The sequence below is a fragment of the Numenius arquata genome, chromosome 15, assembly GCF_964106895.1.
Source record: "Numenius arquata chromosome 15, bNumArq3.hap1.1, whole genome shotgun sequence".
Taxonomy (NCBI): Eukaryota; Metazoa; Chordata; class Aves; order Charadriiformes; family Scolopacidae; genus Numenius; species Numenius arquata.
This window is the reverse complement of record NC_133590.1, coordinates 16,308,436-16,334,820: the sequence shown is the minus strand read 5'-3', so window position 1 is coordinate 16,334,820 and position 26,385 is coordinate 16,308,436. Positions and strand designations below refer to the sequence as shown.

At 42.3% G+C, this 26,385-nt stretch overlaps 1 protein-coding gene across 1 annotated transcript; it reads right to left on the bottom strand.

Annotated features, from left to right (window-relative positions):
- Positions 1-3,967: 3,967 nt before the first annotated feature.
- On the bottom strand, positions 3,968-23,009 carry GLRX3 (glutaredoxin 3). Its single transcript, XM_074158897.1, has 11 exons — positions 22,867-23,009; positions 17,912-18,020; positions 14,886-14,960; positions 14,074-14,275; positions 11,403-11,575; positions 11,247-11,308; positions 9,170-9,227; positions 7,381-7,433; positions 6,246-6,285; positions 6,071-6,163; positions 3,968-4,668 (listed from the first exon to the last, which is right to left on the bottom strand). Exons 1-11 carry the CDS (start codon positions 22,935-22,937, stop codon positions 4,618-4,620), a joined length of 987 nt encoding a protein of 328 aa, XP_074014998.1. The 5' UTR covers positions 22,938-23,009; the 3' UTR covers positions 3,968-4,617.
- Positions 23,010-26,385: the final 3,376 nt, after the last annotated feature.

The following is a 26,385-nucleotide window of genomic DNA, read 5'->3' as shown; positions in this document are numbered from 1 at the left end:
CAAATAACACAAAAGTCTAAAGACCAGAGGAGAAATGTCAGTGACTGGGGCAAAATAGTCAATTGGGTTACAAAGCACCATAATCGATGATCTTTAAGGTCTCTTCCAAATCTACCCATTCTATGATAATTGCTATCTCATAGAATCACGGAATGGTTTGGGTTGGAAGGGACCTTAAAGCCCCCCCAGTGCCACCCCCTGCCCTGGGCAGGGACACCTCCCACCAGACCAGGTTGCTCCAAGCCCCCTCCAACCTGGCCTTGAACCCCTCCAGGGATGGGGCAGCCACAGCTTCTCTGGGCAACCTGGGCCAGGCTCTCACTGTTTTACTAGTTTTAACTATTCATCTCCAGATTAAGCTGCAGAAGAACGTGCTGACCGAAGGTGCACCCTCCATCAGGTCCCAAAACCAGCCATGTGGGGCGGCTGCTTCTAAAGATTGTGTCTTTGGGGCAAATCTTGACTATTGCTAAAAATAACGCTGCGAACTAACCCTAACCCAGACCCAGCGCCAGCAAGGAGAGGCACTGTGTTACCATAGACTCTGCTCAGGGAAACAACTTGGAAGAGGCAAAAGTTCATGGGTTTATTTGAAAATTCATCTCAAGAAACCATCTAGTGCCCGTGGAAGTTATGGCACCCACCACGGACACGGCAGAGGGCAGGGACCAGCCCTGAAGACTGGGGTCAGCCGTGGCATTGGGAGGACCAGGACCAGGCTCTTCAGACCCACCTTCACCGACCGGGCTTTGAAGAGCTCGGTCCTCTCATCCCAACCGGCCGCCTGGAACTACAACCCGAAGGCAGAAAAAGTCACCGCTTTCCTCCACTTCTGCCTCAGTCCCCTGGAACGAGCTACTGCACCTTCCTGATCGCTTTCCATGAAATTATTTCCATGACATTTCCTCCTCATTAAAGTTGTTACTGGCACCAGAGTTCTCCCCGGCCTGTCAGAAGCCTTTAACCCACGCTCACATATTGCCAGATTCATTTCTTAATCTAAAAAACCATGTTGCGTTACCTACCTCAGCTGTATGACACCGGCCTTCAGAGAAAAAAAAAAAAAAAGGAATACTTGATGGGGTTTTGAAAGTATTTGTTATTCCAGCCCGGAGGAGGTGACGGGGTGGGGTGCGGGGGGACAGTTATCTGTTAGGAAAAGTTATTAAACGCAGTGCATACCGTAGCGGGGTGAATCACTGCAGCAGGACTCCCATCGCGGCCCCGCAAAGGCAGGGCAGGTGCTGCTCCGCAATCTGTCCACGAACAACCCTCCGCTGCCCTGTCACCGAAAAGCAGAGGCTCCTTCAGGCTGGGATGGCTCTCTGCGTGTCACCTCCCCCAGCCTGCTCCGAGACCCAGGCGCCTCTGACATTAATCCCAGTCCCGAACACCTGGGAGGACAGAGCCCCAACCTCTTCCCCTTTTCACCATCCCCAGGGGGAATTTTTTTTTTTTCCTTATACCTATTAAAGTACGGGACAAATAGAACCTAACTGAAACCTTGGGACAAGCAAGGAAACGAAAGCAAAAGAAAGAGAAAAATACAGATCAGCAGAATATAAATTACATTAATCGCACCCAAACACTGACATCAAGTGCTTCTCCATCAGTAAAAAGTAACATTCCACCTCCAGGAGCCGCGGCAGCCCAAGCCCTCGCTCGCCCCTGCGCCCGGGGGGGCTGTGGCTCCGACACCTCGGTGCCACTTTTCCCCCTTCTGTGCAAAACACACGTTTTCCCGTGGGTGTCTCCCAGCGCAGCCCCCCAGGGCTTCAGAGCTGTGGGGGCTAACTGCACTGCCCAAATCACCCCGATTCACCCCAAACCAGCTGGGGAACTCCGTCTGCCCCTTATCCGCCGGCAGGTGGGAGCGGGGATCGCGGGCAGAGCCCAGACGGGCGTGCGTGGGAGGCAAAGGGGGGGTGAGCGTGGAAAGCTGGAAGAACCAGCCCCGCTCCCCTTCACACGAAGGGGAAACACCAAGCCGTACCCCCGCAGCCAGCGCCGGGCGAGTGACCGCCACCGACTGCCCTCTTCCCCCTCGGTTCATCCATCCCCCCCGGTTCATCCATCCCCCCCCAGTACACATCCCCCCGGCCCCGGGTTCTGCAGTTCATCCATCCCCCCCCAATACACATCCCCCCCCCGGCCCCTGCAGTTCATCCATCCCCCCCCAATACACATCCCCCCGGCCCCGGGTTCTGCAGCTCCTGAGACACAACAAAGCCCAGCCGAACCCACAGCTATGGGGCAGGGCGGGGTGTGAAGCCCTCCTACAGCCCCCACATACAAATCCTTCAGCCCCACGGCCGCGGGGGGGTGGGGTGACCCCACAAGGAGGTGGCAGAAACGAGCCGCCTCCAGCAGCCTTTTGCCAGCACCAGCCGGAGATTCAGGCGCCGTGCCCCAGTCACCCCATTAAGCCGCCGGGGTCGCCACGTCGAGCAGCCCGGTTTTACAGGGGATGCTGACAAAAAGGAGCAGCGTTAAATTTCCCAAACGGCGCTAATTACCGCAGCTGGAGCCCCCGGGCTGAGCGGCGGGTACGAGACCGAGCAGAAGTCCCCCGCCGGAATGAACTGGGGAACGTGCTGGGAACACCTGCGGCGCTGGAGGAGATGGAATAAACCAGACGGACCGTCCGGGAAACAGCCGCCCCCCCCGCACACCCAGCCCGGCACTACCACCCTCAGACGCTTAAACCCCACTACGCCGAGTTTCGAAGGAAAACTGCTGCAGAAGAAATAGCATTTTGTATTTAGCCCTGTTTTAAATCAAAGCCTCCTCACTCCTAATTTGACCACAGGGACATTACTTTTTGGTATAACTTTTTCTTTTTTTTTTTCCCCCAAATGAAGTAGGTTACAATTCCTCCCGACAGCCGCCTGCACGCGTTCGCAATTCACTTTGAGAGATTAATTACGGCTTGTTTTCATGAGAGGAACAAGATTTTTTTTACAGCGATTAAAACAGAAGTTATAACATATACTGGTTTATATTAATTACTAAAATTATTCCTAGAAAATTAATACTTGGGACTGAATTAAATATCAATCACTAAGAATTCTGTAACTCAATTCTGTAACCTTTTTCTCCGCACTCAACCCTCCCTAGTCTGGGACTAAGCCCAGCCTTGCTTCAGGTTCCAGTATATTTATTCTATTTAGAATTGAAGCAACAAAGCCCCAAACTCGCTTCCCAAACCTTACTTCTGCTGCCTAAAACCTCGCCCCACGGAACCCATCGGGTCACTCCTGACCCCCCTGACGAGGACGCGACTCCTCGGCAGGGTCCCTGGCCCTGAATCCCGAGCGGACACCGGCGATTCTCCGCGAGCACAACCAAGACACAAACCAGCCAGGAGAAGGTTTCCAGCAGCACCTCCCCGCTCAGAACCTGGGAATGGTGAGGGTCAGGCTCACCAGTGCTTCATCTGCTGGGTGTCATGTAGGGACCTGGCTCCCCTTCAGGCTCCAGACCCCTCTGGACACCAAGGACCCACGGTGTCCTCGTCCCCATCACTGGGTACGGCCAAAGCACTTAAACCAGTGTAAAGCGCGATTTCACAGTTAGACTGATGTTGCTGTCACACACAGCAGTCTGTGCGTAATTAACCACAAATATTTCAGTATTTCACAGACACAAAACCACCTCCCAAAGTAAAAACCTGCTTAGTCCCCACGCTGATGCTGACAACGAAACGCCAAGAATGAAATTAAAGCAAAAAACTGTTTCTCTGGAAGAGAAATACCCTCCTGCACACACTCGCGAGTCCATCTGTGCTGCAGCCCATCACCACAGCCCGGCACATCACAGAGCGTTACAGGTACGGAAAAAATGTTAAAAAGATTAAATCTTCTGAAAACACAAGTGAAGGACTCATGATGTAAATTGCCAAAGTCATAGCCCAGAAAGCAAACCCTTCCCTCCAGCTGAAGGAGCGCTGAGGATACAGCAAAAGACTGGCCTAATCGCTGGCTTTATTGGCTCATTTCCACCCTAATTTAAATATGTCCAAAAAGCTATGTTAAAATAGGCTGAACATCTGAAATTAACAATTACTGTACCTGCTTAGATAATGAAGATGCACGGTGTACAGCTGAAGCTCATTAATAACACCTTCCTAATGGGGCACTGGATTAAGGTTTCAACAGTATTTTTCCCGCTCACTAGACATGAAAACAATTAAGAGGGACAGGCAATGGTTACGCTCCATACCAGAGGTACACTCATTAATATTCTCCTAAGTAGGGCCGAGCCCCCCCCAAAAAAAAAAAGATGGAATTTAGTCCTCTATAGTCCTGCACCAGACAGTGGTGTCGTTACTCACATCTTAAACGTCTAGATGCAATGAACACACAGAAAGAGTGCAATAACGACCCCAAAGTTCTTTAGCATTATATTTTAATCGAATTTGAAGATCTTCACATTTTTATATCTTCAGGGGAAACACATTCTCGTACGTAGCACGGTCTTGTGAAATACAGAGAGCACAGAATCAGCCTTTATTCAATCCAGATCGGTTCCACAGGGCTACGTCGTGTATTGCTCCGATATAAGCTATAAGTGAATAATTGTTCCAAGTATTTCTGTTCCCGTTGATGTCCTTTTCCATTAATTTTCTCCCTTCAGAATAGGCAACAATTCACCACTGTCCCTTAGTTCCTGTAAGGAAACACAGCCAGCCATTACTCTCTATGTGACGATGAGGGAATGCACCAGGTGACCCACTAGAGGTCCCTCTTGACCAACACATTGAACTTCAAAATGCATTTAAATTCTCCTTTCTGTCGATTCGGTAAGAGAGGGAACTTAGTGAAAAGATACACCTTCAAAAGAACTGGTTATCATCAGCTTTACCAGGGAAATCCCCCAGTTTATCTCCTTCTAGATGTAATCCGAGATATATTTTAGGCATACACAAAATTGCACAACATCCAAAATGCCTCCCGTAAAGTGAAAAAATGACCATCCCCAGACAGATTTAGTTAGTACCAGACATTAAAACAAACACGGTGGCAAGAGATTTGTGAGAGATCTAAACAAGAGGTGCTTGCTCATATTATCTTGATGATTTACATCCAAATTATAAGGCTGTCAACTTACTAAAGAGACCGGTAACACCAGAAATGCTTTTAAAACAACGTATTGTGGAGTATATATTATTTTCCCACATCATAAGAGAAACAACTGTCTCAGTTTTATTCCCCATTATGCTATAGTACAGAATGCATTTTAAAATACCGACAGTGCTCATCTCCCCACACTAGTCAGTCAGTGTGAGCACAGTCCTACGACGCAAATAGATGTACTTAAATACCAGTGAGAGGAGCATTTTGCAGCATCTCTGCAATGCCCAGGACTACACTTAATGATGACTGAAATATCCCACATGCTTGTTAAATAAACAAAATTAAAGTAATCTATATAATTTAAGTAATACCAGTATTTTTAGAACTAAATGAGATTTATTGATTGCATCTTCCCAGGAGTTACAACGTCTGAGGAATTGGCTATAAAACATTCAGACAAGAATGGGCTCAGGAGTATTTGGGGTTTAGAACACAGTGCCTGCTCTGTTACAAAAATCAAAAACCACACTAACAGATGCAGATCTATTTTTGTTGCTTCAGGGGTTGTTCAAACAACTACAATAAACCTTACTTTCTTCCAGGAATGAGACTCTTTGCCAGGAAAGAAAAAAAAAAAAAAAACCACAACATCTTGCCCACCTTATTTGAGAAAAGCAATGTCAGGAGTAGAACTGGGAAGAGAAACCTGTAAAAATGCACCCATGGGGGAAAAATGGTCTTTACAGTAACAGTAACTGACCGCTGTCAAGAAAATACATTTCACTGCTAAATCTCAGCATATGAGAACAGCAGAGATTTAAAGCCCCTTTCTACTGTATGTGGAGCTAATAGAAGTCACAGGAAAAGCACCCAAATCATTCGGTCTCAGGATCTAGGGGCAATACACAGAATTTCTGTGTATTGGGCAGAAAACATTTCTACAGTTTTAAACAAACGGTCAATTTACATCTCAAACAAGATTCTCCCGTTCCTACCTTAACAATATCCAGCCCTCCAACGAGATCACCTTTCACATACAGTTGAGGATACGTTGGCCAGTTTGAGTAGGTTTTTAATCCTTGCCGCACCTACAAAGAATAATCCCAAATGTAAACTTCAACTTTAGTAAAAGCAACAAAGAAATCCTCAATGATGGAAAAACTTAATTACCTCTTCATCTTCCAGTATGTCAAATGTCTCGTAATCAACGCTAGGAAAAAAAAAAACAAAACCAAAAACAAAGTCATCCACTGCGGAGCTTTGCAATGCAAGACCCTCAGAAATTCCAACGGGGTAGGTTTACAGGATTGCTTCCAAATCACCCAGAATTAACAGGGAAGAGGAGTTAAAAAGTCAATGCTTTATGCACCAAGAATTGTAACGTAAAAAATGTCTAGTTTCATGGGAAACATGATGACAGGATAATGCCAGAAAAAATTAAGCCGTGTAGCTTAGGTTCTAATTGGCCAAAATGTGTTCAAAATAATTCCATTCACTATTAGTTTAAAAAAAGGAAAAAAGACACACACATACTTTGGAGGTTTTTATTACAGAATAAACCAGCTGTAGCTATTTCACCATCTTCATATACCACTTGTGTAAAAGCACAAAAGTAAAACACCTGCGTAAATCTGATTTCTAGTCGATTAATGTACGAGTTTTGCTGGGCAATTCCTGGTGGTGTGAGACCCAGCACTTCAATCACCAACCAGAACGAGATTCCTGCGAGTGGACATGGGCCAGTGACAAGGAACACTCATAACTGCTACTTATTCCTGAATTCCATATTGATATATTGTGATCTATTCTCTCAAAAAGCCCATTCTAACACCTGCTTCACCCCTGAGCAGCAGCACAAACGGAACAGGAGTTTATTCCAAGGGAGAGGACACTAATCTCTCGCTACAGAAGAACTACTCTGAGGAGGAAAGCTGAGGGCAGGTAACATGAGAGGCTCCCAGATTAAGGAAGCAGATGAAGAGGGACCTCTCTCTAGGAAGAGCTGCGTATAGGGTGGCTTTCCTGTCAACAAGCACAGCCAAAAAAGAAAAAACCCCATCCCCATTGCTAAAGCAGCACAATATCTGACTCATTGTGTTTGACTTGGTATCAAACGAGTGTAGGTAGTGACTTTTTTACACTATAGGCTTTTACACAAAGATACTTTAAAATACTCTTAAAGAAAATTATGTTTGGGGAAGTCTTCCACTAATATTTTCCAAACTCTTCATTTATAAAAAAGTGCATTTTTAAAATCAGAACTGGCTTCCCAAATTAAATAATAATTAAAAAACCACTTACATACCCAGTACTATTTATGATTTCTATAATTTGCTTGCTGAATCCACATTTTGCCATCTGGAATGCAAAACACACAGGCGTTAAAACATGTATCCACTATATTTAATCCACAAAATTCCAAGTCCTGAAGCTACGCTAAAGCTATTACCAATTTATTGCTAGCGATGACCTTACTGGATGAGCAGTATTGCTAATCCCTTTTTCATTCTTTTTTATGTTCTTTGAGCTTTAAACAGTACTGAATGTCTCTCTCTTTATATACTCTGCTGAAATAAATGAAAACATTGAGGATATTAAATGCTTTCCTCAGCTGTGGTGTGAGATGATACCAGGCGACTCTGCTTCCTAGGTCTGGCAATGCTATCTTGAAAATTAGTTAGGTTTGATTATTTTCTAAACATTCAGAAAGCCAAATCTATAGGTGGGATGGGTATAAATGCCTTATATGCGTTTGGAAAATAGCCGTGGTTTATGTTGAGACACACGACACCCTTCACTTTCCATTTCAGTGAGAGCAGCAACCTATGGTCAGCTGATAAATGGGCTGTATGTACAGCAACTCCCAACTGCAATTAAAAATTCAAAGTATCTACTGAAAACTCTTCATACTGACAGTGTAAGGACACAGAACGCCCACCAGGTTTTAGACATTGAATTTTTAATCCAGACTATCTCCTCTTATTGGTGAGTTCACTCCACCAGTGGCTCAAGTTGCGTAAAGCAACTTGCCCAAACTCTTGCTTTCTTCAGGCAAGACACAGGTTTTAAAGGAGACAGACGCACATCTGGGTAGAAGACCTGAGCCCCACCAGCTCCTCACTGTTCCAGCACAACCCACGGGGCTCCAGTGGCCACCAAACAGCTTAGTAAAACGGTCTATTACACTCTTAAAGTAGCTGTGGTTAACACGCAGAGAAGGCTCAGGGAATAAAAGAGCAAAGGAAATGGAAAGAGGAGCCAGATGAGCAAACTCAGTCCCCTACCTCTGTATCCCTTTAAAAAAGTACCTTACAAACGCCTCTCCCAACTACAAAAGGGAACAATTTATCCCCTGTGCAACACAAAGCAACAGACTGACCTTCTGCCTTACAGACATGCGTTATTATTGTAATCCTCACTGTTCGCAGTTGCCTGTCCACAGTCACTATCTTTATTTCAGAGAGCAAGATAATTAATTGCCGCTTAAAGACACCGGGCACAGCCCATTCCATGCATGGGAGAAGAGCAGCGGCTCTTTGATGGTATGTGGCATTATACTTTAGCCTTAAAAAAAAACATCTAGCAGCTTTTTTCAAAGGCAGTTGTGAAAGTGTAATGAAGTCAGAGAAATTACAAAGGACAGAACGCTCAACCCCATTAGGTCAGAGCGAAGTTTCAAGAAACGTGTTCAGAGATAAAGTTTTGGGCAATAATCAAAGCATACGCCTCAAGCAGGACAGTTATCAGGGGCAAGCACTCAGAGCATCACAAGAAAATCCATTATCTGCAAAGACTATCAATAACTAAGACCAAAAGGACGTGCCCAATTCTTCAGTTCGTTCCTGAACTGCAGCTCAACTGACAGACGTCGCTGCAGGGCAGCAAATCCCTCGATTTCACACAGCTATCAGCACTTTAGCAATAGGTTTCCATCAGGTAAAATAGGGATTATAGAAGCACCGAATAAAAAGACAAATACCAAACTTCCCAGCACCATTCATTTTCATTAAGCAAGGAAAAGAAGGTAATTGTCACTGTTTAAAAAACTGTTTAGATATAAAGTGATATAACTTATCAATATAATTTAATCTTACCTGTTTGCTTCCCTTCATAAAAAGCATCACAGGAGCTTTGTTTATCAAGGTTTTAAGCCTAGAGAAGGCAAGAAACAAAGACATAAACCAGCTCGGTTATCACCCCAAGCTTTCCTTCGACAGGAAAATAAAAAGTGGAAAGACAACAGCAACTTACAGCTTCACCCAGTGCATTTAAAGCATTATTATAAGCACCTCCGTTCATTTGAATTTCTTACACTAACTCCAGTGAAAGTGTTGGAACCACCCTGTTACTTTCAGGGCAACAATTTACTTTTCTAGATTGACCTTTAAGTGCCATGCAGCAATAAGTTTAAGGAAAAATGTAATTTTAGGATATCTTAAATACAATGTCTATATTTACTGACATACTGCTTTTCACATACTGACTATAATACCGAGCATTTCTCATTCTCCATAAGAGAATGTCTCTGGCAGAGTAAGACACCTACTGTCCATCAGCCACAAGATCCATGGATTTATGGATTAAGGACTTTCCACTACTGAAATTCAGGAATAAGTCTGTTTTGCCCCACTCTGCCCTGTCCCACACAACCCCAGACACTCCCCTCCTTTCCCTCACCTTCCCAGACAGGTTTTCTGTAGAAAGGAAACACCTATAAAAAGACGAAGAACAAACGAGGCCATAAGCAGCTACTTCTGACTCTCCCGGTGAATTTTTAGCCAGTTTTCCTTCAGGCCACTTCTATATCAAAATTTGATTACAATCGATAAAAACTTCACACACCTCTTCCAAAGATGCTGCTGTTGCTCCCTTAGGGAGACCTTTAGCTATACCTACAATTTCCATCTATTAGAGCCTATCACATAAGAAAACGACATTTCACATTACCTTCTCTCCCCCAAAAAGACCAAGCAAAGCAAAAACACCATGAATGAATTCAATAGTTACAGCTTATGCAAACTTGCAAAATGGAAGGAATAGACTAAAGGAAGCTTTCTAAAATAAGTTTTTAAAAGGCCACACTGAGACAATCTCTTCTTTGCCTATAATTTAACCTGAAACTGCAAACTGAAGTGACTGGTTTTTGTGGCCATGGCAAAACAATGTGCAAGTGACACTACTAGAGTAACAGAAGTTAAACCTCAGCCATAGAGCAAATTAAAAAGGAAATTAATAAACACACAAGTGCAAAAATAAGTATACTTTATCGCCACAGTGAAATGGCCTGCATTGAATTATTTCTCCACTGGGCTGAGAGGGCAAAGACCCAGAACCAGTCACACCCAGAGCACCACAGAACTTGCTTCTGCCATCCTCACACAGCGACAGGGGATCTATTTGCCTTCAAGCTCCCGGCCACCTTCTTGGGAAGCCAGCCCCTCTTTGCACATCTTAAGGGCATATAACATTCACACAAAAACTAGGAAAAAAAAAGCCGCATCTACTAGGAACTTCTCTAGCTGAAGGACCTGTCAGGAATCCAGAGCTTGACTGCCTGGGGCAGAGCAGAACTTCCAACACGAGCAAATCTTCACATGGGAAGGTTAGAGACAGACAAATTCGATTCTGGATGTTAGATCTGATTCAGGAGGCAACACACTTCCTACTGACGCAGCACAGTCATGCCACCAAGGTGAAAGAAAACAGGAACTGAAGGACATGAGTAATCAGGAAAAATGAGATGAGACGAGGTATTTTCTCCAGCAGCATCACAGTTACGAAGTCTGGGCCAAATAAAGCTAACAAAAGCTACTAATGTCTAAAAGATTATTTTCTCAGTTATCTTTAAATAATAAATTCTTGAGAGAGACAAGAAGGAAACTATATATTCCTGCTACAAATAAAAATTAACAAATATAGTAAGTAAAGCCTATTGGAACAGTATAGCTTAATACAGATATACCAGTATAGCTTTATATTAAGTGATGCTTCCTGTATAGAAAATAGAACATATTAAACAACTGCAGGAGTTCTGTGATTAAAGAAAATCTTGGCGCAGTTCTGATAAAGTCAAAGAACAGGAACATATATAGGGGGTTCCCCCTATATAAATGAACATACAGGAAACTTCAAAAATAGGCACCCTTAAAACAATGAGATAATATATCACACCTGTCCTCCAACTTCTGCGCCTTCGGACAGACTGTGTCCAGTTCTCCAGAAGCCTCGAGTTCCTGAGGAGATTGGGGAGAAGAAAATCAGACATAAAAAGCAAGAAAACCCATGCTTCTGACAACTAACAAGATTAAGAATTTCTCCGTTTCTAACCTTGATAATATCAAGTCCACCTATAAGCTCTCCGGCTACGTACAACTGCGGGTAAGTTGGCCAATTAGAGTATGTTTTCAGCCCCTGACGAACTTCTTCATCAGAAAAAATATCAAAACTGCTAAATGAAATACCATGTTTGTTCAGTATCTCCACCATTTGTTTGCTGAAACCTGCAAACACAAAAAGAGGAATTACATATTCCTACTACAACAGGAAAGACAACGCTTAAAGGCTTTAATAAAGGAATAAAAAAAACGAAAGCAGCTTTAAATGGGAAAAAGAATCAAAGTGCCATAGAAAAATAACCTTTGATTTCAGCTTGCAAGACCACCTATTAGTTTTTGAAATATGGATTTTTACTACGGCTTCCTGCAGTTTTCATGATCTGCAATTTATTGAGCTATGAAGTAGCAGTATTTATATGTACGGCATCTAAGTTGCTTTTCTTTCTACAGCTGAAGCGTTAAGTTCATGTACAGCCTGGAGTAAAACACAGATTCTGAAATTTTTCATACATCTGGGAGTTCATTAGTAAACAGCTAAAGGCTGATTGCTGATGGTTATTCCATCACCAATATATTAACTCATTTCTACTGTAAGGAACTGGGGGAAAAAAAAAAAAGCTTTATTTTAGCTGTAGGCAATTACATGCAAACTAGAAAGATTGATTGGTTGAGTTTCATTGCGAAGGTTCTGGCAGCAGCCTGGAAGCGCTCTGCTTCCAGATAAACTGCCACAACAGTTTCACTTCCGTAACAAAAGATTTAGGTTGAATTTCTGAAGAAATGCTATACAGGCATTACAAGGAATAATTAAACCGCTAACAAAACGTTTTAAGCGGTTATCTACATGATCGCAAATGCCACTCCAGATTCTACACAATAAAAACACCCCAAACAAATTAAGGCATTGATGAAGCAAATGAACAAACACTACCACAGTCCGAAGGAATCCGCTGAAATAATACAACGTACATACATACAACATACAGTTGCCAGCAAATACCCAGCCCAGGGGACAAACCGGACTTGACACTAACCACCACCTGGCTTTTCCCCATGAATTCCGAACTACATGGAAATCCCCAAATACACCACTGGACAGGGCTCCCTCTACTCCCCAACTGCACAGGAGGCTCCAGAATGAGTCTATTATTTGTATCAAAATAGATACAAATCAAAAATATCTTCACCTTTAAACAGGGATGGTTCCTTCTATTTAATTCTATTTTTATTACTCCTACAACTGTTCTAACAGATCTGTATCGTCTTTGACAAAACAGTAAATTACCTTCACCTTGAAAAGGATTTTGTCTATTTCAGGAAGTTTAATGGAGCCAAGTTACTAACGCCTCCCAGCTACTGCCAGACACCATCCCAGCAGGCTAAAATAGGCATGGCATTTAACTGCAAAATTAAAAGGTGTAAGTTCAGATGATTTAATACATTGCACCACATTTTAGTACTTCCAATTTTCATACATACATCTATTTCGGTGAGTACCTCCTGTGTACTTTTCATGGGGTACGTGGGACCAAACGCAAGAAATGAAAGCTTAAAGAAATACCTACTTTCTCATACTAAGAAAAGCAAATGAACCTGTGTTATACTCTTAAGTCGCTTTCCATGTTGAGTTTAGGAAGAAGTACTAACTATCCTTAACCTTGATGCCTCAACACCTTTTTTGGTTTGTGGTTTTTGTGCCCGTGACCATAAGGGATGTGGCCAAAGCTGTGCTCTGCTCCTCCAGTTCACCAGGGACCCACCAAACATCTCAGCACAAGCATGGCAAGGGCACCATCAGCAGCGCCACGGCACCATCCCGTATGGGCCAATTTAAAGCACGTGTGTCGGAATAATCTCAGCTGCAGACACTCCACATCATATAACTATGAGGAGCTCATCAGAGCAAGAGGAGCCATAATCCACCAAGAGTTGCCCAAAGCGCTGTTGGGCTGAGCCATCCCCACCCCACATTCGTGTCACTCCCCCGGTCCCCTGCAGCTCCCCACAGAAGACCCTGCAAAACCACAGGACTGAAAAATTTAGGGTTTTAACATTTGTTCACGTGCTTTCCATGTAGATCAACACTCCAGGTGAGCTAGGAACCAGGCACTCTGAGCAGAGAGCCAGGGTTAAGAGCACTAGGATTAACAAAAGGCATTTCCACTGTCGCAGAAACACACGACTGCTCTTTCAATTCTACCAGCTAAATTTTCTTTTTCCAAATTTTCCAAAGCTTTTTCTAATTTCCTTTTTCCAAATGGCAACAGTAATCCCAGATATTAGTCAATTCTTGTTATTCCTAGAACTGAAACCTTCTCTTCAGACTATTTTACATTTTCAACCTGTAACTTGATGCACAAAATACATCACGAATAAACACCGAGCTTCCTCAGGAAGCACGTCCTGGTTCAAGGACAGCATTGCACATCCCAGATTCTTTAGAAAGCCTTAAATTCTCTGTGATTCCAGTTCCAAAATTTAACTAAGGGAACAGCAATTCTCTAACTGCGTATAAGCAATATGAAAACACCTTATTTAATGTTTCTGGGTGTACAGAGCACTGCTGGCACGTATGGGATGTATCTCCCCAAAACTGGGTAAATCTGACAACCAGCTCAAAGCAGGCGCTGTCACAGGGAACACGAACTGGGGGAAATCCTTACCGCAGCGAGGTTCCTTCGGGGACCCCTTCATGAACAGCATGCAGGGGGCGGCGTTGATGAGCTTCTTCAGACGCGAATTAAGATCTTCTTTCGCCCCCTCGTTAGAGGCAACAGGAAGGGAAGTGCTGGCCGCGTGGCGCTGTACCTTTTTGGTCAGCTCTGGAGCATGTGCACCATCTAATCTGTCCACTTTCTGGGAATTCTATGGAAACCAGAACACAGGCTTGTGTTAAAGGATTAAATTCAGAATTTGTACTGTAATAAAAAGGATAGTAAAGCCACCATATAAAGTATAGATTTTCAGATGCAGGGTGGATTAGTGTATTGATCTTTTAGCCAGACTTTAGTTCCAAGACTCGTACCATTCTGTTGCCTGTTAATGCCAGCGAATTTGCCATCAGAAGAATTTATTAAAGAAGATATTTTTAATTTTATTATTGCAGACAAACGTGACCCAGACTCGTCATTTCTACCAAAAGGTTATTTCCTTGGGTTTCTGCCATGCTGCAGAACTATAGCTAGACAAGGAAATACTACTGGAAATTTTTTGACCCAGTACAAGGTACAACAACTAAAACAACTACATAATAATCCCAAAGCAATTAAGGAAGCTCTGAAATGTTACATATAAAGTGCAAGAACTGTTTCCATCTACTTTTTTAGGTTCCACTGGACAGACTTAAATCAGATATGTAAGTGTTTCTTCACTGGGAAAGTTCTTAAGTTTCTGCTCTTCTGGTAGTCATATTAAAAAGTATCCGTATTAAGAGTCCACATGGAATCCGTTTTCTCTTAAATCCAGTTTCTCTTACCTTAAAGAATAAGAACGTTGGAACAGAACTAATTCCGTATTTTTCAGATACTTCAGGCACAGCTTCAGCTTCCAACTGAAAAAAACCAACCCCAAAAAACCAAAACAAAAAGATTATTTTCATAATCTTCTTTAAAGTTGGACTGTGGATGTCAATCCTGTCTAGAATGTTCTTCTCGGCACTTTATACATTTTAAAAGGATTTGATGCAGAAGTTTGTGACACATTTGCATTTAAATGAGACTCACTGAGTTGGCGTGTCATCCACTGAGCCTACACAGTGTCAAAACAGGTTCAGAGGTTTTTATTTTGTTGCACATTTCAAAAGATGCCCGGAGGCTACGAATAAAATTTTTGGTGCACTAGTGACCTAGTAAATTTTCAATCATATGCAGCTACTACTATATTGAAATCCATAAATCATTGACCCCAGTTATGTCATGATTACAGTGCTTATTTTCTGCCCACAGCAATCCTTGCTGTTTGCTCTATTGACTAATTTCAAGGGGCAGTACATCATGACTGACATTTGCAGCCTTCTGCAAATTATGAAGAAAAAAGGAGTGTTTCTTCAATAAGCTATTGATGGCTACTACATCTTAGCTTTAACTCCTGCAAGGCTGCCGGGTACTGAGCAGCCAGCCTGGCGAGAGTATTGGTCCTCAATTTATTCAGCATTCAAACACATCCCTTGAAATTATAGAATGTAATTTGCCAAGAAAATATATCTTCTCATTAACTCAAATTTATAGGTTTTCTGTGCATAGACTAGAAGCATCCTTAGGTGAGAGAAGGTCTAGTACAAGGTTGTTTAAGACACAAGCTCCGTAATATCTGAGTTTACGGTTAAAAAAGAAGTAATAGTTATAAATATTTCAAACGGAAAGCTACAACCCAGTGTACAGAAGAAAAAGCCTTTCAAATTCTTATTCAACAAACAATGTGGTGACATTTCATGAACAAGCATCGAGAGAACTACTTACCAGTTTGCTCCTGCCCGCCCCTGCCCATCCTTATGCATTCTAGAAAATACTGTGTCTGTTCTCACTATTAACTGAAATGTAATGCAGTGAACCTCTGAATATTTTAGTATTACACCGTGTTTTGATTTGCTCCTCCTAATGAGATCACTGAATCCGGAAGCAATCCCGCAGAGTAAGTCAGAAGTGAGAGTCCAAGCTTCACCCCCATTTCTGTAAATCAATGCTCCAACAGGATCAACAGAGAAACCAAAGCTATAAATTGAAAACTGTAAATAGATTCCAATTATCTATTCTCTTTCAAGTGACAAATGATTAAATAACTTTTACCTACAACATTAATTTTCTTTTCCAGTAAAACTTCCTACTTACTTGGATACTTATGTTCCCCTCTGGTGAGGCTCACACATACAGAAGAGATTTAATTTCATATTTCAATAACTTGCTGTTACTGGTACAACTTTCCAAACAGTTGTTTTTAACTGCTTCTGGATATAGACAACACTTTCACTTTAACCGAGCCAAGGATCCTAGAATTAGGCCATGCAACAACTAAAGTGAGAAACTGAATTTAGAAAGACTTCAAGATTTATTGGCAATTTTGAAGTTCATGTCATTATTCCTTAGCTCTGTTCCAGAATGGAACAGTTTATGACTTACAGGGCAAGACCCTGCTCTTGGGCAGTCGTCTGGAACCATCTGATGAGTTAACAGGTTCTTGCCAATTAAAAGACAGACTCTGGCTGTTCTGGAATACAGCCCAAAATCCCACAAAGAACTTCCAAAATCAAATATATTCACCATGAGGAGCCCCACTCCAGCCCCACCCCCCAAAAAAAAAATACAGAAAATCCACCCAAGTCTTTCAGTAGCTTACTTTCTCTAAACAAGTAATGTTGGGGGGGAGGGAGGGGAATGTGCCATTATCTTAGTTTTGCAAAACTTGATCACTTCAACCTTGTTATTAAAAAATAAATTGCAGCTGAATAATAAGGATTATAAATAAATAATACATGAATATGAATAATAAAGAGACAACTCAAGAGTTTTCAAGTTTTCTTGGGCCCAACAAAAGCTGTAGCAATTCTACCTAAATTTAAGCATCCTGAATTTTCAAAACGTTGAAAATTAGTCTTTTGAAGCTCTAAGTAATAAAATACTACCAGTAAAATACCTCTGTCTTTCTGTTTCACAGAGAGAAATACCGACTGAGAAGAATCATTAAAAACAACTCCACAAAACCTAAAGGCTGTAAGAAATCAAATTAAAACACTCACACACAGCTGGCTGCTCCATTACTCCCTGCCCTCATAATCACAGAAGAGTCTCATTAACAAGAGAAAGTTGTTTTAAAATGAATGGCATGTTGATGAAGTGCGTTCATTTTTCCCTCCACACTGGTTCTCTTACCAGGACGTGCAGATGATCTCACAAAAATAGACACAACCCAGCACCACACCACTGTCATCTGAGAGTGAAAACGTTGCACAGACTTAAATTTACCTTCCTTTAAACTTCTTGAAGATTATTGTTCATCTTTAGTATCAGACAGAAAAATCTCTATGAAGTCTGAGATCTATTTTGCTTAGCACTAACATCATGGGAACAAATGAAGTCTCCAGCACACAGGAAAAGAACAGTGTCACCAAATTAATCTCAAATCCATGGACAAAAATCACGCTTTAAAAATGTGGCTATTTACAGAACTGAGGGACCGAGACACTGCAGGCACAGAGAAATGTAAAAGCCTATTTATTAGATGGAGTAGGTAGTGGAAAAAAATCCATCATTGTACACTAATTTTTAAATTTTTTTTCTTTTAACAGCACAATAAAATGAAGGTGTTATTTATGCTTGCAGTATCAAGTTTGGAAAGATGAACCCAGAACTTTCATCCCACAGACCTTCATACGTTCAACTCGCATCTTTACCCATAAAGCCATAAAGGAACTTCAGAAATACCTTTATCTGTATTTTGTCCTGTTTTACTCATACTTTGTAGTAACAGCTCTCCTCTATTTAAAACAAGCCCAACCGCCTGACTTACCTTCACAAACGTCACCTGCGCATGTTCCTTTGCCAGTGCCACCATGACCTCGTTCATCTGAGCACACTGCGGAGCCCACGGTGCCCAGAAGTGGACGACTACAAGGGACCTAAAACCAAAAAAAAACCTTTATTAGCTCCAACTTTTTAGTCCTCTTCCAGCTTCAATAAGGTTCCCTTGAACATTTGGCATTAATTATACCCAGCATTTAATGATGAGAAGCCCCACATGTGAACAGAAATCCCACCAAGCCAGGTACCACACTGTTGTCCTCATGAGCGTAAATGAACACACTCTGATGAGAACAGCGACAAGATATTTGCATCTCATTTTCAGTTCTGTTCTCCATGTTTGCTGAAGCCAAAACCACTAAATAATAGGGGATAACGAACAAAATATACTAATATAATAGACTAGTTTTAATCTACTTAGAGATACAGAAATCAACGCAGCCATACTGTAGCGGCTCTTTAGTGTCTTTTATTCCTAAATAATGGCAGTTCAGTATAAATTTGAATAGCTATGCAGGCAGTGTGACACTCATACCAGAACTGTGTTATCTGACCATATACTCTGAATACAGCACTAAACTCAGTTCAGACACAGAACTTTAAAATTCATAAATTCCATTTCCCAAAGCAATTCTAGAAAATTTCAGTAGAAATATAATAGGATAGCCTCTTCATTTCTTTTTTTTTTTTTTAATTATGCCATCAGCCAGAACATGGTTCTGCTTTGAAAGTTGATTAAAACCAGCAGAGTCTACAGACCAATAAAAACTGAAACTGCAGGAAAACAGAAGTGCCTTGTTCCATAAGTGCCAGCCTCGCAAATGTAGACCTGAGCCCAGGAACAATTCAGGATGTCTTCTCCAGAGCTCTCACCTGTACAGATCCCTCTCCTATACAGGTCACCAGCAGCAACGATCCCAAAGGCAAACCATCTCTTTAATTACAACAAAGTTGCTGTAACGCTTCTTCGAACCGATTCCACTGCTCATAATTGACATTTAAACCCCAGTAAAGTCTTACTTAAGTGATTTACTCTTTACTTATAAATGGGATGTGGTATGGACTTCTTGAGACAGCCGAGACCACATCTTAACGGCAGTTCAGTAAAACTTTAACTGCTAAACTCAGTTTTGGCACGTAAACTTTTATAGCAACGCTCTTTGTGGAGCAAAGGCAGAGGCAGACTGTAGCACAGGTACCTCCTGCAGGACCTTTCTCTGCCCTCACAGCAGACAGCTCTTCCCAACATCTCCACAGCGCTCAGCTCGGCCACACACAGTTTAATTAAAACTTTGGAGCCAGTGGGGACAAGCCCTTGGAAGCGCTGTCCCCTTGCTGCAACCAACACATTTTTGCCATGTTTTGCCACAAAGTAATAAGGTGAAAATAATTAGGTAGGTTGGGAGACAGGGAGGATCATTTATATGCATGAGAATATCCAGTCACAACAGAATTAAAATTTTAAAATTAAAAAAGCAGCAGCAGTTTAATATTTGAGAAGACAGACCAAGCTCTGATGAAGCGAACTATCAAGAGCTTTGCTCCAGGATGGGTCTTCCTGTACTTACTCATCACACCCTTCACCTGTGATACGAATTTTGAGTCCTCCTCCAATATCCTCCCTAACGTATGTGCTGTTTACTGACACCGTTAGGAGCTCAGAGAAGTTAAAAGTGGATTGAGGATGAACAAAAATACTTTTTTTTTTTTTTTTTACATCAAGTTTTATGACAAAACAGTCTAATCTAGTTAAGATCTACTGCAGCTTTTACAATTACAGAGAATGAAGCTGTCATCGCAACTGCCCAATGCCTGTACATCTAAAAGCACAATTTTGTTAGACTGCAAGTGGGACAAGAGAATAGTTCCACTGGCTAAAAACAAACAGCGGAAGGAAGGAGAACATTAGTAGTTCAGTGGCTACGCATCAGGCCAAAGCACTAATAAACAGCGTGATGGACCTTCCTTCCATTCACTGAACACATTGAACATTCATTGAACACACACTCCTCCCTGCTACCGAGAAGTATTTCACAAGTGCTCAATTTAATTTAGGAAGCATAGCGGGACTCAACTGATCACAGGAACGTCAGCTCAGGACAAGCAGAGGAGGAATAATCACATGCTTATTTAATCCTCATTCCATCAGAGCCCTTTCTTTCCTCACCAACACAGAGCTGCAATGCACTTAAGTATTATCTTCATGAAGAACATACTTTAAATTAATTCACACCAAGGGTATCGGGGGGGTGACAAATTAATTCACAGAATATGTCTAATTTTGCAATTAGACCACCCTCTTGGTATCTGAGCTCTTTAAAATCAACTTGAAAAACAGCCAGAGTAAGTTAAAACATTAAGAGAGGAAGAAAACAGCAAAATGAAGCACATTAGTGATTCTACACAAAGTATTTCTTACATTCAACCAAGATATTTCTAAACACTCAACTATTTTATATAAAAAAGGATTGTAACAAAAACTTATGACAAGTCGCAGAGTTTCTCTTCCTGTATCGTTCTGTATTTCTCATTTTGGAGGAAAAACTGGGGGACCAAAAAAAATTTAGCTTTTTTTAATATAACTTTTTTTTTAAACTTTAGTAGCAGAAGAAAAACCAGAAGGATGTGTCACACATTTCCTGTGAAAAAACAAAAAGCCCAAAGTCTTGTTTTTATAGACTATTAAAAAAATTAAAATTGGTTGAGAGAGACAGTAAACCTTTAAAACAGAGTCTATTGACTGTAGAACCAAACCAGCAAGACGTTCTCTGATAGGCACATCCAGAAAATTAACATTCCCAAGGTCACCCTCCTTTTGGGCCAAGATACAAGTATTTTCTAAGTATTTACAATCTTTGACAGGCTGCCCATGTTCCTTGGTTTTACAAGCTGATTTTTTCACAACATAGTGTAAGTAACATAATAGATTACAGAGCAGTAATATAAGTTCAATAAAATTTGAGATATTGGCTCAGTTCATCCTTTGCAACTGTAAAATCTAGATGCACTTTGAAAAAAATTAAACCTTGAAATGTACACGTATTCCGTAACACAAAGCTTACTAAGAACTTGATGTCAGAAAGATTAATTTTCTGAAACAAGAACTGCTATGAAATTGTCAACACAAAATGCTGGCAGTTGCAGCTGATAGGTGATAATTCTATTAGTTTGGAAAAATTAGGAATTCCATTTGGACCAAAAAAAAATTTGCAGTAGAGTAGCATTAGGCCTAGCCTTAAAAATTCAGCACGTTTTTTGTTGTAAGCTTTATCTTTCAAGAGAAAAATACTTCATTGAAGAAACTTTCTCCTTTCCCACTTAATAAAGTGAATGTTTAAAACTTTTTTTTTTTTTACACCATTGATTTTCAAGTTCACCTGATAATTTATATATAGAAGGTACCTTAAGACAGCCAATGCATATAAAGTTCTACCACCACCCAGAAATGGGGAGATCATTAAAAAATATAACTATGATTTAAGGGATTTGTTATGCTCTGTGAGTGCAGGTTTGTTTGGTTTCTTAGCAGTAACAAAAAACAAAGCCAAATATTTTGAAATGAAGCAGAGGAGAAGAGTTATCAGTACTATCAATTCATCTTAGGACCAAAAAAATATACATAAAATAATCAAGTCCATTAAAGAGAAAACTGAATGATGTTCCATGGACAAAGGGCATGAGAGACTTACTGAGGATTTTGTAGAAAATAACTTCAAAATATTGTATTTCCTCCTGAAGCCATTTTTACTTCAGTATGTCTCAGGGAGTGTGAGAGAGTGACCTTCTTCTGGGATGTCCCCACACAACAATTCAGGTGAAGAATAACTCCAGAAAAGAAAACCAAGAGTCATGCAGCAAGTTTGGAAGAATTTAGTTTCTTCTTCCCATAATCGAAATTTTTCCATGTTTCCTTATGCTCTCTTTAAGAATGTGATGCTGGTAACTTCATCATCCTTTTTAAGCCACTCATTTAATTTGGTTTTCTCTCCTTATTTGTTTAAAGGCCACTTGGTAACGCAGCAGGTAAATGATGGGGAAATGTTTTTATGCAGCAATTTTAATGTGCCTTACAAGACCTAGTTAAATACATACACAGTTAGTGGATTAAGAGATGTAACAATAGTTACCACACCTTTGATTCAACATGACAAACAAGCAAAGTTCCTAACCAAACCTGTCTTTCTTCACTAAGGCACCCAAGTCCCTGTTCCTCTGCCATTGCAGTAATGGCTGTTGTGACTCTTTCCCACCAAAGCCAAGCATGGGCAGAGCATTCCCCCACAGGGTCAGTGCCCAAAACTTCTCCTGTCAGACCAACAGCCACTGCCCAGTGGCTACAGAGAATCAGTGGTCCATGCTGAGGCACCAATGGAAAGATATCCCTGTTACTCGTTATTAGAGCAGAAAACCAGACTAACGAGAAACCAGCCCTGTCGCACGAGAGATGAACAACCTAAGAAACACATCCTCAATAAACAACCTAATGCTGCTGGTTTCATTGTACAGTAAGCGTTTAAGTCTTGTTGACACCTTAGGGCTCAGGAGAAAAAGAAAATTCTTGGGGTGAATGAAAGTTCTATTTTGGATAGTTTTCCTGCCAACCGGCCCACTGAGGCAGGTTTTGCAGCTGCAGGAGCCCTCCCCGGCCGGGCGACTCAGCCCTCCGAGAGGCCCTTAAAAGGAACCCCCCCTCACAAAAGGGGTCCTTAAAAAATACTCTGCCAAAAACCAAACCCGAAGACCTTCTCATATCTATGATCTTGATGTTTTTCATTTCCCCGTGAAGGTTTTATTCCGCTCTGAGGCAGCGCCGGGCCTGCTTCCCTCAGCAGATCCCGGCCTTTCACCGAGCTCGGCCCAAACGCGCGCCGGCGGCGGGCCCCGCTCCCTCAGCGCCCGGCTGGCCGACCCCCGGCCGCCATCCCCGGCGGCGCCCCGGCTCACCCGTCCTTCTGCTGCAGCATCTGCTGGAACTGCTCGGCGGAACCCGCCGCCGCCACCTCCCCCGCCGCCATGGCCCCGCCGCCGCCGCCGCCGCAGGAAGGAGGGGGAGACGCGCCGGGTCACGTGGGGGCGGGACCGCGCATGCGCCTCAGCAGCTGCGCACACCGCGCAGGCGCCGTCCGCCCGCGCAGGCGCCGTGGCGACGGGGGAAACGGCGGCCATCTTGGACATGGCGGGGCCGGGGCAGGCACCCTGAGGCCCGGTAATTCCCGGTCACCGCGGCGGTGAGGGACTCCCCGTCCAGTTTTACTCCATTTAGTGGACATTCAGCCCTCTGGAAGGAGGGTATCCTGCAGGCTGTTGTTTTTGGGCGTTGCTTCCCTGCCCCTTCGCAGCCTGCGGTGCCACTCAGAAATGAATGAATATAAAGCCGAAGATAATACACTTGTAGACAGTTATGAAGGTGTTTTGTTAACGGGGCCGGTGTTTCCTTATCCACACCTTGCCCCAGGTGTTAATGGCTCTGCGTGGACAGAACCTGCTCCTGGTAACAGCAGCTGAAAGCAAAACATCGAACTGCTTTATCGTTTGTGTCCTGTATTTGGCATTTCTGAGGTATATTTTTAACTAAAATCAACAGGCTTAGCTAGTGCTCTATCTAAAGATTACCCCAATGCTCATAAAAGGCCCTTGTTCCTGATAACAGTTACCAAACTAAGACCACTTTAATTCTGGGTGAAAATAATCCGTAAAAGGTTTTAATGTCATTTAGAAAATCCGTATCTTGAATACTGTTGTGAGTTTTCTAGAATCTACCGATTCAAACAAGACCTGGGGTTTGTCTTCACTCTTCAAAAATTGTTATTAGTTAATGCTTGCGGTACGAAAATAACGTGCCTTCTGTTTCCAGGGAAGAAAAGGCTTAAAGATTCCAATGGGATGGACGTGCCCTGGTTTGAGCTCTCACCGTTCCCATCGGGCCGCTGTTCAGCACCGACCTGTTGCCGTTTCCCTCCCTGTTTGCCTGGGAAGTTTGTTGAAAATAATCAGATGTGATGTCAGCCTGAAATGAGATTTTCACTCCTGGCGCTCACTGCCCATAAATATGCAGCCATTAGAATTCATGCCGCTGGAACCGGGATTACCACTGGCGACAGGGAACCGCACCGGGAAGAAATGGAACAGGATAAGAAGAGGGAATATTTTATTCAGTTTTGCCTAATAATACTTATGTCCTTTTGATGCGGAAAGAGAAAAAAGAACTTAATCCAAAATACTGTCTCATCTCTGTGCTGTTAAAAAGACAGTCATAAAGGATCCTGAAGAATGTTCGCTGTTCTTATAAATCTAATGTAAAATTTTGACACATTAATCATCGTTTTATCTGAAATCTCAAAACGCACATCACAAATTAATCCAGAAAAATATTAATAACTCCATTGAGTTATTCTCAATTCTTAAAGAATATTTCGAAGAAAGCAAAAGCACTTCAATACTTTTGAAGAAAACACAGAAAAAGAAATACGTGAAACTACATGCTTTCTATTAAATACATTCTAGTTGACATAAACCGTCTAAAATACATTTTACTTTTTTAAAAGTACATTCTACCTTTTTTAAGTGCATCATTGCTACCACGTTGCGCAGAGAGCCACTCCAGGGCCAGGCCTGAAGTGGTGTGTGACACCACAGCAGAGTCACGGGCCAACTAGAAACAGATTCAACTCTAAGATTCTTCTCAGACCGCCCAAAATCCTCAGTGTTCAACAATACAGTTGGTTTTCTGTTCCTTTTGAAAAGCAGCAAGTGGAGGATGTATCTGAAAATTTTGATAAAGTCGTCTTCACTGTTTATCTGTTCAACGCTTATTAATTGTCTACATCACCAGAAAGAAAAAAAAAAAAAAAGCTTAGAAACGAACTTTTGGAATAAATTTGAAGTATTTGAAGAAAATTCTAACCAAAGAGTATGGATCATAAAGTGCGATCACCACAGTTTGTTCACCTTAACAGTTACGTGTTTGTCTTAACTGGTGTCATGCTAAAAGCAGCAATTCAAGGAGATTCGACAGGCAGGACAAGCAGTACGAGAACTTCAGCTCCGTTTAACTGGTTGCTACATCTCTTGGATGAGCTGGGATAAGAGGAGGGAAGAAAGTTTAATTCTATATATTTTCTCTGACATTTTAACCTGACAGAACATCAGGGGCGCAATCAGAAATTGGTAAGAATAGAAAATCTTTGGGGAAAGCATATTTGGAATTTTATACCATATTTTGCTGAGTTTCAGAGCTTTTGAAAATTACTGTTCCTTTCAGTCACAAAACAGAGAAGATACAGTATTTTTTCCCCCTATAAACTGTTCGTTTCAAAGAAAATCATTTTGCTTAAATTCCAAACTCTTACGTTAGATAACTAAGTCCCCCAGATTTCCCAATTTTCTTTTAGATTTCAGATCATTAAAAAAAAAATCCCGTATTAAATAATCTAGAAGATGGAGCAAATCGTGTGTAACCTCCTCCTGCAGCTCCTTTGTGGCCGATGAGGAGCGTTAGTCTGGGGAGAGCGGCACAGGACCCAGCGCTGTGCCAGGAATCGGGCTAAAATATGTAATTCCACGAACACATCTATTTCATAATGGTACAATTTTTTTGCCCTTCAAGTTCCCTGGTACCACACAATGTGCATTCAGTTTGAGCAAAGCATTTCTGCTGTGTTAAAGATGGGGTTATATTGTCGGGAAAGACTGTAATTTTGGCAATAAGAAAGCACGCTGGTACAGAATGATTATTTCCTGTCCATATTGTTGGTCCCATTTTCAGGGAATGGAGCTGCTTTTCCGCCGGGAAGGAGTTTGGGAGAAGATGGGACCAGAGCTCGGGAACACGGTCAGGCTTTGGGAACGACTCACCCTCCTTCAGCTGGAGGATACAGGTTTGGAAAAAAAATGGTTTATATTTATTATTTGCAGATGGAACTTGGGGAAATAACCGTCTTCCTCTGTAGCCTGTGTCAACTCCACAGCTATGTCACATAATTTAAAACCTCATTCCTCAGTAAGGTTCACGAGACCTTTTCAAGGTTCATTTGGAAGGTAAAAACAAGGATTGCTGTTAAAAATGTATAGGCCCATAGAGACGCCAGGGAGCTAAATCTCCCAAACATTGGGCTGTATTTCTGGGCATCCCAGATGGAGCCGTTGGCAGCGTGGTCCCAGGGAAACCCAGGGTGTCAATGACTCCAGATTGAAGAACAGGCAACGGGCCAAATGGCTCTGGCAAACCTCCCATAGCGCCCAGAGAGCCACTGCTCACCTCGCCTCGCCAAGGACTTCACGGCAGAGGCGAGACCCAAATCAGGGTGAAAAAAGACCCGAAGACGCCGCTCACCCCCCCCCAAGCGCCACCCCCGTTTTCCAGCCCTGAGCGAACAAGTCTTTATGAAATAATCGTGTCTTGGCTTTACATTTGCTAATTACCACATTGCAGTGCCCCGCCAAAGCACTGACGCGGATATTCCT

Bases quoted from the DNA above. Each gene is read 5' to 3' on its own strand.
- GLRX3 (XM_074158897.1), bottom strand. From the start codon at position 22,937: ATGGCGGCGGGGGAGGTGGCGGCGGCGGGTTCCGCCGAGCAGTTCCAG. The intron at 18,021-22,866 runs GTGAGCCGGGGC...TTTTGGTTTTAG, and splicing joins ATGCTGCAGCAGAAGGACGG to GTCCCTTGTAGTCGTCCACT. The intron at 11,576-14,073 runs GTAAGGATTTCC...TTGTGTTTGCAG, and splicing joins CCCGAAGGAACCTCGCTGCG to GTTTCAGCAAACAAATGGTG.